General features: G+C 52.0%; 1 protein-coding gene and 1 long non-coding RNA gene across 4 annotated transcripts in view; one reads left to right on the top strand and one right to left on the bottom strand.

Annotated features, from left to right (window-relative positions):
* Positions 1 to 1,658: 1,658 nt before the first annotated feature.
* On the bottom strand, positions 1,659 to 10,763 carry LOC132213087 (uncharacterized). Of its 2 annotated transcripts, none has more exons than XR_009447887.1 (4): positions 9,940 to 10,063; positions 6,252 to 8,547; positions 4,555 to 4,662; positions 1,659 to 2,813 (listed from the first exon to the last, which is right to left on the bottom strand). It is a non-coding gene; the product is annotated as an uncharacterized LOC132213087 (long non-coding RNA). The 2 variants fall into 2 exon arrangements; XR_009447888.1 differs by lacking the exon at positions 1,659 to 2,813 and adding an exon at positions 10,663 to 10,763 and having other exon boundaries at positions 4,104 to 4,662; positions 9,940 to 10,308.
* LOC132213086 (F-box-like/WD repeat-containing protein TBL1X) overlaps positions 9,439 to 13,778 on the top strand; it is a 33,799-nt gene continuing 29,459 nt past the window's right edge. For both annotated transcript variants that reach the window (XR_009447886.1, XM_059659144.1), the window contains exons 1-2: positions 9,439 to 9,692; positions 9,738 to 9,818. Coding sequence is in view for 1 of the 2 variants with exons in the window: in XM_059659144.1 (XP_059515127.1) it covers positions 9,569 to 9,692; positions 9,738 to 9,818 (205 nt within the window). In the remaining variant the exon portion in view is untranslated. The remainder of the gene's footprint in view (positions 9,693 to 9,737; positions 9,819 to 13,778) is intronic.

A 13,778-nucleotide genomic window follows, 5' to 3' on the forward strand; every position in this document is an offset into this window, starting at 1 on the left:
CAGGGATGCAGGAGGAGGCAGGGAGGCAGGGGGAGGCAGGGAGGCAGGGGGAGGCAGGGAGGCAGGTGGGAGGCAGGGAGGCAGGGGGAGGCAGGGAGGCAGGTGGGAGGCAGGGAGGCAGGTGGGAGGCAGGGAGGCAGGTGGGAGGCAGGAGGAGGCAGGGAGGCAGGTGGGAGGCAGGGATGCAGGTGGGAGGCAGGGATGCAGGTGGGAGGCAGGGAGGCAGGGGGAGGCAGGGGGAGGCAGGGAGGCAGGTGGGAGGCAGGGAGGCAGGTGGGAGGCAGGGAGGCAGGTGGGAGGCAGGGGGAGGCAGGGGGAGGCAGGGAGGCAGGTGGGAGGCAGGAGGAGGCAGGGAGGCAGGGGGAGGCAGGGAGGCAGGTGGGAGGCAGGAGGAGGCAGGGAGGTAGGTGGGAGGCAGGGAGGTAGGTGGGAGGCAGGGATGCAGGTAGGAGGCAGGGAGGCAGGGGGAGGCAGGGGGAGGCAGGGAGGCAGGTGGGAGGCAGGGAGGTAGGTGGGAGGCAGGGGGAGGCAGGGAGGCAGGTGGGAGGCAGGGAGGCAGGTGGGAGGCAGGTGGGAGGCAGGAGGAGGCAGGGAGGCAGGTGGGAGGCAGGGAGGCAGGTGGGAGGCAGGGAGGCAGGAGGAGGCAGGGAGGCAGGGGGAGGCAGGGAGGCAGGTGGGAGGCAGGGAGGCAGGAGGAGGCAGCGAGGTAGGTAGGAGGCAGGGAGGCAGGGGGAGGCAGGGAGGCAGGGGGAGGCAGGGAGGCAGGAGGAGGCAGGGAGGCAGGTGGGAGGCAGGGAGGCAGGGGAACCATGTGGTGGTGGTGCACGGGCATCGAGGGAAGGAGGAGGCAGGGACCTGATCAACCCTGATCACCAGCCAGGCCTAGGGACCGTACACATTATGAATTTCATGCACTGGGCCTCTAGCTTTTATTATCAATGCAATGTAATGGAAACACTGGGGCGATCCACCTATGGTATTTCCACTTGATCATTGCGTGCATTTCTAGCCAATATATTTTGATGGGTGTGTTATCATGTATCTGTATTTAGTAAAATTTTTAAATTTATAATCTTTTCTTTTTGATCCTTACCCGAGGATACTTTCCCCAGTGATTTCCAGTGAGAGTGGAAGGGAAGAGGCATCGACATGAGAGACACATGGAGTGGTTGCCTCCTGCACACACTCCCACTGGGGCCGGGGAACTGCAACCAAGGTACGTGCCCCTGACCAGGAATCGAACCTGAGATTCTTTGGTTCGTAGGTGGGCCCTCCGACCACTAAGTCAAACCAGCCAGGGCTAAATTTATCATCTTTTTAAAAATATTTTTAAAATCATATCAGAGAGAGGTGGAAACATCAATGAGAGAGAAACATGGATGGGCTGCCTCCTGCACATCCCCTAGCAGGGATCTAGCCTGCAACAGGGGTGGTGCCCTGGTGGGGAATGGAATGGCATTCTTTTGGTGCACATGATGGTGCTCAATCAACAGAGCAGCACTGGCCAGGGCTGGTTTGTTTGTTTTCAAGAAGAAAATTTAAAATCAGGAATGACCTCCCATAATAAAACACGTGGTCTTGGCCGCATTTTTTTTTTTTTTTTTTTTTTTTTTTTTAGGTTTTGAAGGTGTTTTTTTTTAAAAAAAACAAACCACACACACAAAACAGAAAAAAATAAACATAAAACCCCAACAGTAAATAAACACTTTTACACCGGCGCATGCCACATTCACACCACAGAATACCCTGTCCACCAAATCAGTTTCAATTGCGCAGAGATACAGAACAAGTCTCTGAAGGGAGGCAGTGGAAGACGGCCTGGAACATTTCCCTTCTACCTTTTCCAAAGGCAGGCTAGCCTCATACCCTGAGCCAGTCCGAGTTTTGACTTCCCTCCTGGGAAGGCCCAGAATGGTGTTTCCTGCCTCTTTTGAGTCCACGAGAGCACCGTCACCGCAGTCCCTCTGGGGCCCCCGAGTTCAGGCACCGGCGTGCCGGGGGCACAACTTCCTTGGGTCTCGGAGGCCGAAGCAAGTGCCCCGAAGCCCACTCTTGTCAGCAGTGGCCTAAGAGCCAGCTCAACTGATGTTTTTCCCGGCCGATGTACCAAAAGTGGCAGAAGGCACGGGCGAACGGTCAGCCCGCACTCCGAGGGAGGAAAGTTTACCTTTTATTTTGCGGATCTGCTAGGCCAGGGGAATTCTGGATCCAAAGCCTGAACTGAACTCCTGGGAAGGCTTTGACCTATGTATCTTCTCCTGTGGCGGGCCCCTGAGGGTCCCCGCAGCTCTGCCCGCGTCAGTCAGAGTGGGGAAGTAAGACTACAGTTTTAACCAGATACTAAACCAGGTTGCAAGCCCCCGCCGCTCCACTTTCCTTTTCACCAGGTTGGTGAAGACATGTAGGCAGGTGTGTCTTTGTTTGTTCCATTGTACCATTGTGCTGAGAACTCAGTTCCCATTCAAAGTGCCCCTCTTTCCCTCACAGACTGCACACCTATCTGCTTCTCCCGGACTACTGTGCTGTCATCCCCAAGGGCAAGGCAGGAAGCATGGGTCCGGAACTCCGGGAGGCCCAGGATGGTGACTTAGGTTATTGTAGTCAGCAATCTTCTGCTCCACCTTCCTCACTACAGGCAATACCCAGGGCTGGTAGTCATCCATGTGATAAACTCCCACTCCCAGGTTGACCTTGTGGGGGCCGCATCTTTCCAGAAGTCTCACATTTCTGACATATTTCAAAGCACCTCCATTGATATCCGGTTGCATCTCAAGGTAGAATAGAAGGCCTTCATTGATGATTCTGGCAATCAACTGTGAGAAAAACAATGGCCTGTGGGTAAGAGATCAGCTGCAGAGTATGTTGTTAAGTATCCCAACAGTCCTCCAGGGGTGGCCGCAAGGACTGCCCAGCTCATCAGAATATGATGGAAGAGCCAGAGCTGCTGCTCCCCATCCCACACAGAGACAGACAAACCCTCTATCAAATAACCCAGAAGTAGGTCTTCATTCGAAGAGTGACATGTTTGGACGGAGACCAAAGCAAATCTTATCTAGACATTTGATGTCTGAATTTTTTTAAAAATATATTTCATTGATTTTTTTACAGAGAGGAAGAGAGAGAGATAGAGAGAGTTAGAAACATTAATGATGAGAGAAACATCGATCAGCTGCCTCCTGCACATCTCCCACTGGGGATGTGCCCGCAACCCAGGTACATGCCCTTGACCGGAATCGAACCTGGGACCTTTCGGTCCGCAGGCCGACGCTCTATCCACTGAGCCAAACCGGTTTCGGCTGATGTCTGAATTTTTTGATGTGATTGTTGGGAGATCAGTGGAGGTCAGCAAGGCCTGCTTGGGGTATTTTAAGAGAAATAACTTATGCCTCTCCTAGCAGTGTCCAACCTTCCTCGTATCAGATAAATGATCAAGCCCATGAAGGCAGGCCCCACCCTGCAAAGCATGGCTTGGTGGCAGCTAAAGGTTTTCTCATTCCAATCTGTTGTCGAGCATGGATTACAGGTCTATTTTGGAAGCATCCGGTTTGGGGCAGGATGCCCTGCCGTAGGGAAAACCGAGGAGAGAAAAACTGCTCTCTAACCTTCTGGCCTGAGCTCTGAGTCATCACACCAAAGATGTTCCCTTGCCCTTGGAAGTTCTTAGATGCAGGCATCTGGTTCCAAGACTGATGCAAGTGGTAGACTGAGAAGGCAGGACCAAGTGCTGTGTTTCCATGGTAACCCTGGCAGGAAGCACAGATGCATGTGGCTGTGATTGTGTTCTAAGGGATTCCCATCACATTTCAGTAGATCTGGCTCTTTATAGAGGTCAAGGGACTGTGGACTTGCCTTCCTGTCCGGTGTGCAGTTCTCAGCACAAAGGGCCCCTAGCCCGGAGCCAAAGATTTCCTCTCCAAGACTCCTCCCTTTGGAGCACACAATGGAGTCAAGACAGTCTCTTCAATAAATGGTGCTGGGAAAATTGGACAGATCCATGCAAAAAAATGAAACTAGACCACCAACTTACACAATGGAATACTATGCTGCAGTAAAAAAGATGGAACTCTTACCATTTGCAGCAGCATGGATGGACATGGAGAGCATTATACTAAGTGAAATAAGCCAGTCGGAGAAAGAGAAATATCACATGATATCACTCATTTGTGGAATATAATGAACAACATGAAATAATGAATAAAAATAGAGCCAGGGGCAGTGGGGGGAAATTCTAGAATATAATAGAAGCAATCCTGTTATTTGCAGATTTTTAATATTTCCTACAACTTTTGTGACATCATACTATGTTAGTACAGTTTTGATAATATTATTATACTTAAAATCCTTTCGTTCTTGAAATATTAATATTCATTGCATGTAATATTATTATATGTAAGATAATTTTTCTTGAATAATGGGTGTTTATTGCATGTAACATTATCGTATTTGAAATCGTTTTTCTTGAGAAAAAAAGACTCCTCCCTTTGGAACTTTCAGGTCCCACTTGGACAAGCCAATTGGCACAGTGACAATGACAAAGAACAGAAGGAAGGCTACCAGGTAACGACAACCAGCATGATGCTGAAGAATCGGGTCTTGATTGTGGCTCCCGCCTGCCCTCTGTCTCCGTGGAGACGCCTCGTTTCCCTTTCAGTAACAAGGCCCCTGTGAAGAAGATAGGGTGTGCACGCCATGTTCAGGACTGGCGTCTATTGGGGGACAGGGAAGGGGCTGAGGCAGGTGTGAGCCCTTGAGCAGAGCCGGGGGAGTGTGGAGCCAAGCAAGGCACTGCCATGCTGTTCTCACCACCTCCCGGGTGCCGACTCACAGACTCATGGGAACATGAATACTTAAAACCTTACTTTGAAATAATTTCACATTTATGTAAGATTTGCAAACATAGTGTAGGAAGTTTCTGTAGACCTACGTATGCCCAGCTTCCCCCAAGTTAAGATCCTGCACGGCCCTGGTGACCTTTGTCACACGGAGAAATGAGCAGCGGTGCGGGCCTGCTAATTAAACTCCAGGTTTTATGTGGATTTTACTAGTTCAGGAACTGTTTTTATTTATTTATTAAAATATACTTTTCTTGATTTCAGAGAGGAAGGGAGAGGGAGAGAGAAACATCAATGATGAGAAAGACTCATTGATCAGCTGCCTTCTGCACATCCCACACTGGGGATCAAGTCTGCAACTCAGGAATGTGCCCTGACCAGGAATTGAACCGTGACCTCCTGGTTCATAGGTCAACGCTCAACCACTGAGCCATACCGGCCAGGCTGATCTTATACATTTAAATAGGCAGACTTTATGAAGCTGTTTTTTAAAAAAGCAAGCAGGTTTCCACCTGAGGGGGACCTGATGGAAGTAGACCATGAACTGGGTGAGGGACAAATGCTTCCTGGACCTGCAGCCAGGGCACCGGGACTTGCCCTGCACAGCCCTCCTGCTTCTCTCTGTCACTTAGGTCCTGTTTCCTCATCACGGGTGCGCACCCCGCACCCTGGGTATAATCACTGCTCACAGCTACCGAGAGCCTTCCATGTGCCCAGCACCATTCTCGGCCATTACCCACATTATCTTCGCGTTCACTCCTCCGTAACCTTCTGAGACACGTGTGGTTTTACAGGGATGAAGGGAGACAGAGTGAGAGCTGGGGCCGGGAGGGAAACATCGACAAGTTGCCTCCTGAACTACCCTGACCAGGCTGGGGATGAACCTACAACCCAAACCTGCAACCCAGGTTCATTCCCTTGACCCGGAATCAAACCTGTAACCCTTCAGTGTGCAGGCTGACGCTCTAACCACTGAGCACACTGGCGGCCAGGGCTTAAACAATTTTGATTGACTCTAAAGGCCCCAGGGATGTATGTATGTATGCCACCTTATGCTCAACACGGACCCTGAGAATGCTGGGCTGCAGGGGCTGCCTGGAGGCAGGTGGTACAGTGGTCAGCGCCTGGGGGCCTGTGGGTTTGGATTCACTGTTGGCAGATTGCTCATTCTCTCTGGACTTGAGTGTTCTCCACTGCAGGGACTGGACCAAGTCCTGTGTGGCCTGCTGTGAGATAGCTGCCCGCCTCTCAGAGCCACGTAAGTCCTGTCATTGACATTTGGAGTCTACAGGTCAGCACAGCCACCTGTGCTTCAGTCACACCTAGACTTGTGCATCCTGTCCATTGTGTCATCACTAGACCTTGTCAAACACCCTGTGAAAATCTTGTGACTAAAAGGCATCACCTCAATTTACCAACCTTGTGCCTGTCTGGAAGGGTTTAGTATAACATAGAAGCAGCATGGACTTCTACAGGTGATGGCTTTGTTTTCTAAACACGACGCAGCCAGGGGCACACTGGATCGGTGGGGCTTCCCGCTCCTGGGACATTCAGCTTTATTGCTCAGAAGACATCAGGATGGTGGGTATGCAGTCTTCTGAACGGGCAGAGAGAACCCTATGTGCTGGAAACCAAGATCAACAACCATTAATACAAATGTAAGGAGTCTGGCAGAAGGCTGACCAGGACTCCTTTGATATTCACAGGGTGAATATTTACATTTTATTACCTACTGCTGACTCAGTGGCCTAAAGCAAACTCCCCCCAAACTTGACAATCTTACTGTTTACTAAACATTACCATTGATATGTCTGTGAGCATTCCTAAAAGGCAATTGTGTATTCTAGTAAATAAAAGCAGGAGGGAACGGAGACTCCGTGGAACTTGACTACTACAGTCGAGTTTTTCCCTGGCTTCCCCCATAATTTCAAAATTAATATTTCTTGTCTTGTGTGTCAATTTGCACGTCATCTCTTTCTCCAAGCCTTTGAACCCGAAAGCCACGCTGGCCGTGGCCTTTTACGCCTATGAGCACCTATTCTAGGCATGCAAGTCTCAGGTGTGGGAGCCTCTTCTTCAATGTGGAAAGCAGCCTTATATATATTCAAACGATGCCAAGCTGGGAGGGATGCCTAATGTGAAGATTAAAAACAAACAACTTGACCTGGCCAGTGCTTCTCAGCGGCTAGAGGATCTTGGGTTCGATTCCCAGTCAAGGACACGTGCCTCAGTTTCAGGTTTGATCCTGGTGGAGGCTGATGCAGGAGGCAACCAATCAATGTGTCTCTTTCACGTGGATGTTTCTTTTTCTCTCTCCCTTTCCACTCTCTAAAAAATCGATAAAAAAAAATCTTCGGACAAGTGAGGATTAAAAAACAAAACAACTCAAAATGGTGTTAAGTAAGGATGCATGTCCATTTGCACCTAAGTTCAAGAAATGAACAGCAGAACCCTTCCAAGTGACAGATGGGTAATCTCATCATGATTACACAATGAACATAAAGTGTTAAAAATCACTTTGGTTGGAATTGATGGAGACGATGAAATCATTGTCCCTGCTTTAACGAATCTAGTGGCCTGAATTTCAGCCCTGAAATTTAAGCCAATACCACCTTGCGGGAGGTGGGGCGGGTGGCTATTTTGGGACAGGGGGACTTGCAAAAATTCTAGGTGCATGGATGTGGTCCTTTATTTTTTAGCTTATCAGATCCTCTTGTTATTTGGAGTTAATTACAGATTCACATGTAGTTGTAAGAAAGAACACAGGGACATCCTTTGCACCCTGGATCCTACTTCTCCCAGTGGTAACATCTTGCAAAATTATAGCACAATATATAAACACTAGAGGCCTGGTGCATAAAATTCATGCACGGGAGGGGGGGGGTGTCCCTCAGCCCAGCCTGCACCCTCTCCAATCTGGGACCACTCCGGGGATGTCTGACTGCCGGTTTAGGCCCGATCCCTAAACGGTAGTCGGACATCCCTCTCACAATCTGGGTCCTATCCGCTCACCTGCCTGCCTGATTGCCCCTAACCCTTCTGCCTGCCAGCCTGATTACCCCCAACTGCCCTCCTCTGCCTGGACCTGCCTCCTCAGTGGAGACAGACCTGGGGGGTCCCCAGGCCTCGCCGCTCAGCCTCGGCTGTGTGCATAGCCATCTTTGATGCCACCTAGGCTATTATTAGTATAGATTGATACAATGACACAACCCACCAAGTTATTCAGATTCCCCCAGTTTACACGCATTCCTGTGTGTATTCAGTTCTGTGCAATTTAATGTCTGTGAGAATTCACGTGGCCACCACAGTCACCGTACACTTGAGACTGATTCTTACAGGCATACTCCCCAAGTGTCAGTTCAAAATGGAAAAAGGGGGGGGGGCATTCATGGGGCAGTAAGCACTGCCCAGCCACAGGACAGGTGCCAGGGGAGTCTGCACTCTTATTTCAGTTGCCTGGATGTCACAGAGATCCGCCGTGGGATTCTGACCATAGAATGCAGATCCCTCACTTGGCCGCTGAAGAGACGAGTTGAAATTCCTCTTCCTGGCTCTAGTGGCGGAGCCCAGACAAGGCCCGGGGCCCTCGGAGTCTGTCCAGTGCTGTCCTGTCTGGTCCTTGCTGCCCACTCCCAGCCTCATCACCTGCTACAAGTCCCCGGGTGGATGGAGCTGCTGTGAGGAAACAGGTGTTCATCAGCATCCAGCTTCATAACTACAAACAGCAATAAAAAATTGTTTTTTGCAAACCATGCAAATACATTAATGCTCTTTATTTCGGACCTTTATGGAAATTGAAAAGGGGCAGGAAGAGGTGGCACACCCATTCAATTCAGAAGCATTCAATGACGCCAGCCCAGCGAGCGCTTCCCCTTTGTAGAGGATGCAGCCCCGGGACCCTAAGTCCTGGGGACAGGCTTCCATGAAAGTGAGAACAGGGTTTAAAGGGAAACTTCTGGGGTGCAACTACAGGAAGAGCCAACAAGAAGCCGTTTCTCTTCTGGGCCGGACGCCGCAGGAGGGGGCTTGTGGAGGACGGGCAGTCCCTCGTGGGGACAGGGCCAGCGGGGGGGCCCTTGGCTGAGGGGGCGCCCTCCCATCTCTCCAGCTGGAAGAGTGTGCGCGCGCGCGGCCCGCTTCCGGGACCCGCGGTCCCGATGCCCCGAACTCGGGGCCAGGTGCGTCCGCGCGGGACCGGCCGGTGGCGCGCGGCTGCCGTCCGCTTCCGGCCTCACCTGCGTGGCCCCAAGTCCGCGCCCACAAAGGCGGTGGCACAGGGCCGGCCGCGCGCTCCAAGATGGAGGCGCCAAGGCCTGCGGCCGCTGTCTGGCCCGCCCCGCGCGGGCGCTTCCGCCGCCTCACTGGCCGCGCCTCGATTTTCCCGGAGGCGGGCTGACGGGCCGGCGCCCGCGCGGGAAGACGAGCAGGGCCCCGAGCCACAACCCGGGCCATCCCCGATCCCGAGCGCGCATCCCGAGCGCGCGCCCCTCTCGCCCCGCGCCGCTGGGGAGACCCGAGCACGCGCCCCAGCGCCTCCGCCCGCCCCGGCCCCGGCTCCGCGCCCCGCCCCGGCCCCGGCTCCGCGCCCCGCCCCGCCCCGCCCTCCCGCCGCTCCGCCCTACCCCCGCCAGTCCCGTCGGCTCCTTCCCGGGTCGGCCCCGCAGTTTCAAGTTGCAGCGCAAGTTCGCTGGTGGCCGGAAGCCTCCCCTCCTGGGCCAGCCGGACCCCCGGAGCGCATGGAGGTGGGCCCGCGGCCTCTGGGGCCTCGCAGCCTGCGCGCCCCGCGCCATGGAGGGCGCCGAGCCCCGCGCGTGGCCCGAGCCTTGGGCCTGTACCGCCGGAGGCGGGCGCCCCGTGGAGGTGCAGCTGAACGGTGGCGCCCCTCGGGGCGGGCGCCCCGTGGAGGTGCAGCTGAACGGTGGCGCCCCTCGGGGCTTCACCCTGAAGGCCGCCCGCCAGCACGGCCCGCCGCGGGGCATCAGCAAGGTAAGGCGACCGCGGGGCCCGCGCGAGGACTGCCCGCGGGTGGGCGGGGGCTCGGACGGGGGGAGGCACCGGCGGGAGCGCGGCGGTCGCCCCCTGCTCCGGGGCGCGTCGGCCTGGTCACCTGTGGGAGGCGGACTTCCGGACACGCATAGGTGCGGCGCGGCGTCCCCGCTGCTCTGCGGCGGCCCGAGCCCTGCTGCGGCCAGGCGCCGCGCCGTGTTTCAATGGCTTCTGTTCCGGTTCCCGTCACTCCCGGCCTCGCCAGCAGCGGCCTGCACCTGTGGGGCCGCCCAGAGGCCGGGAGGGAACGCTCCCCGCCGGTGTGTGCCTCTGTTCGGCCCGGGGTTCCACACCCCTGGGACCTGCACCCTTAGCGCTAGGAAACGCAGCCCCGCCGCCGCCGCCGCCGCCGCCATCCAGCCCGCAGATTCGCATCTGTCCGCCAGTGTTCGCTCACTTTCGGTTTCCATTTCCCTGGCGCTCCGGAGACCTGCCCAAACGCACAGAAACTTTTCAGCCGCCTTTGTAAAAGCGGAGTTTCAGCTCCAGTGATAAGACATTCCCAATGTGTCTCATCAGGAATGGGATTTTCCTATGGGGTTTGGGGGAGACGGGCTGCTTTAGAACGAGATTATCTTGTCTCAGAAACAAAATTCATCTTGGAACGGTCCAGGGGAACCTGTAAAGACACGCACACAGCAAACACATCGCCCTGTTTTCTCTGGTTCAGAATGTGGGTTCGTCCGTTTACTTGGGAAGGGTTGGGCCAGCTCATTCCTAGGGACAAAGTTCCATTGAAAATGTGAAAATGTTTGGCTCCTGGAAGCGTTTGAAGGTGACCTACCTGTTTCCTGGGCTTCCCTGCGCGTCCACCGCAGGGAGAAACCTGGTGACTGCCAGCCCACCCTCCCGGCATGAACGTGGGCAGTGGGGTGGCTCCGTTGTTCAGAGAGCAAATGAGCCGCCCAACTGTTCTGTTCCGTACTTTCTCTCACGTTTATATTTGCAGAACTGGGGGCTTTGAGGCAGGCTTGTTCAGAGTGCACTGAATTTACGTGGACTGCATTCCTGGAAAAGATGGTGGGCAGTCACTGCACGCCTGGCCCAGCAAGGGCATTTTCCCCACAAAGTTTGTGTTAAAGCGTATTTTGCCTGTAGCTTTTAAAAATATATATATACTTGGGTATCAACTTTTTTATTAATTAAAACAAATTCTTTTTAGAGAGAGAGAAGGGCAAGAGAGAAGCATTGATCAGTTGTCTCTCATGTGCCCAGACCAGGGATCGAACATGCAACCTAGGTGTGTGCCCTGACCAGGAATGGAACCCGCAGCCTTTTGGTATATGGGAGGACGCTCCAGCTCACCGAGCACCCAGTCAGGGCTTGCCTGTATCTTTTAAGTAAAGGTTTTACAGGGCATTTCTGATGGTAAAATTAAAGGGATTGGATAAGCTACTCGGACCTTTAACATTTCATGTATTCTTTCTAAGAAAAGATACATGATTCAACATTCATGGTGGGACAAATGTAGGTTTACAGTTGTGAGTACTCAAAACAGCTTATTCTTGTATTATTACTTAACCGTATTATTTTCCGTACAGACAACTGTAAAACTATGTTTGCCCCACCCTGTCTCTTCCTTGGACCTGCCTTTATGGCCAATGGAACACGTTGTAAAACTTTACTTAAGAAGTCGTCTTGCTTTTTGGCCTTACAGTGTGAGAAAGCTGGGAGTCACTTTAAAATTTAGTTGTTTTACAGCTGGATAAAGCGACTCCAAAGCATTCATCCTTTCTAAGGTACCCCAAGTTTTTTTTTCCTTAATATATTTTTTGTTTTTTAATTACAGTTGATAGGCAATATTATAGTAGTTCAAGGTGTGCAACCCAGTGATTAGACATTTATATTAGTTACGAAGTGATCACCCTGATAAATCTAGTACCCATCTGACAACAGGTACCCCAAGTTCTAAAAATCCCTGTTCTAGCTGTCTAAGAGGACCCCCCAGTTCTAAAATGATACACTGGTGACCCAGTGTATTATCAGTGGCCGCCTCTTCTCCCTCAGAGGCCGCCATTCTGGAAGCTGAAGGAGGCGGGCAGTGACACCCAGGGAAAGATGGCCTTCTCCGGGCGTCTGCCTGTTGGTTGGCTCCCACGGGAGTTACTAAGGTTTTTGTTTGTTTTGGAAAGTCTTGGAAAGTTTTTATGGCTAGGCTAGTAGCAGGGCACACACACAGCCTTCCTGGATTGTGAGTCAGGATTTTGCAAAATAAAATGCTTGTGATTCTTATCTGAGGCGCTCATGTGTCCCTCCCTTAAACTGCTGCTTCGTCTTTGTAGCTGCCTCGGGGTGACTGGAGAGTTGTGGTTTCTTTGCTTACGAGGGAGAGGATTCAGAGCAGCTTGGACTTGTGTTCTAAGTTTTCATGCACACTTGTATGTAAGTGCACATAGGCCTTCTCACACGTGCACACGTGGAACAGTATTGACAATATTAACATAACTGTCTTTTCTCCTGGATTAGTTGTCAGGGACACTCGCTTACAATTTAGCAGCTGGTAATTAACTATCACGTTATTTGAAAAGGATGAGGATACAGACAGTAGGGGGGTGAGGGCCTGTGCTGGGGGGTGGGAGCGGGCTGAGAGAGGTCAGTGGGAGAAAAGGAGACATATGTAATACTTTCAACAAAAAGAATTTAAAAGAAAAGGATGAAGGAATGCGTGTCTAGCTTTACTTAAAAAATGGAAATAGACTTTTTTGATGGGCCCTGGGGACAATTGTTTCACACCAGAATTTAGTTTAATCTGAGCTTTGACTTCTTTTCCTCTTGTTACTGAAAAATCTTCAGGGCTCATTAGATAGTAATTCTTCTCATCAATTTTTTGCATTTAAAAAACTTTGTGATAAGCCCTGGCCAGGTGGCCCAGTTGATTAGTCATCCCATACACCTGGAAGGTTGTGGGTTCAATTCCTGGTCAATGCACATACCTAGATTGTGGGATTGATCCCTGGTCGGGTGTCTATGGGAGGCAACTAATCAATGTTTCTCTCTTTTCCTTCCTTTCTTTCTAAAATCAGTATAACCCGGCCAGTGTGGTTCAGTGGTTGGGCATCAACCTATGAACCAAGAATTCACTGGTTCTATTCCCGGTCAGGGCACATGCCTGGCTTGCATGCTCAATCCTCAGTGGGGGGCGTGCAGGAGGCAGCCGATCAATGATTCTCATCATGTTTCTATCTCTCCCTTCTTCTCTGAATTCAGTAAAAATAAACATATCCTTGGGTGTGTATTAAAAAAACAACCACTTTGTTATTAAAGAGTTTCTGTGTTAGAGCCCTGGGTCTTAGCACATTCCCTATTTGACAGAGTCTGGCTGGGAGAAGCTGGACCCTGTCTGTGTGAGGACTCTTGCTGTGATAATGAGGTCTCCTTAGAAAGCCTCACCGGGGTGTGCATCTTAGAACTGGGAGGGGTGCCCCTCTAGGCTGCTTCAGCCCCTGACCTGGTGGAGACCTTGTGTAGCCCACTGTATAGATGTGCGCTGGGGTCAGCAACCCAGCAAGTCTCGAGAAGGACCTTGAGGACCAGATCTAGACTCCAAATGTTCCTGTTTTCCCTCCAGTCAGTGCCATCTGCAGTTGTGGGAAATCCGTTGGCAGAGCCATATTGAATGACTCTCACATCCATTTGACGACAGTTTTTAAATCTTGACGCTATTGATGTTCTGGGCTGGTTCATTTTCTTTGGGAGGCTTTCCTGTGCATTGTAGGATGTGTAGCAGCATCCCTGTTCTCTCCCACTGGCACACCCTCTGCAGGTGTGATAACCAGAAAGCCCCCTGCAGGCTGCCCAATGTTCCCTGGCTGCAACATCGCCCTTGCTGTGTAACCGTGTGTCACGAAAGGATGTCAGTGTTTAAAGCTCATGCTTTCTTCTTTTGAAGACACTGGCCTG

Source organism: Myotis daubentonii, chromosome 12 (genome assembly GCF_963259705.1).
Source record: "Myotis daubentonii chromosome 12, mMyoDau2.1, whole genome shotgun sequence".
Classification (NCBI taxonomy): domain Eukaryota; kingdom Metazoa; phylum Chordata; class Mammalia; order Chiroptera; family Vespertilionidae; genus Myotis; species Myotis daubentonii.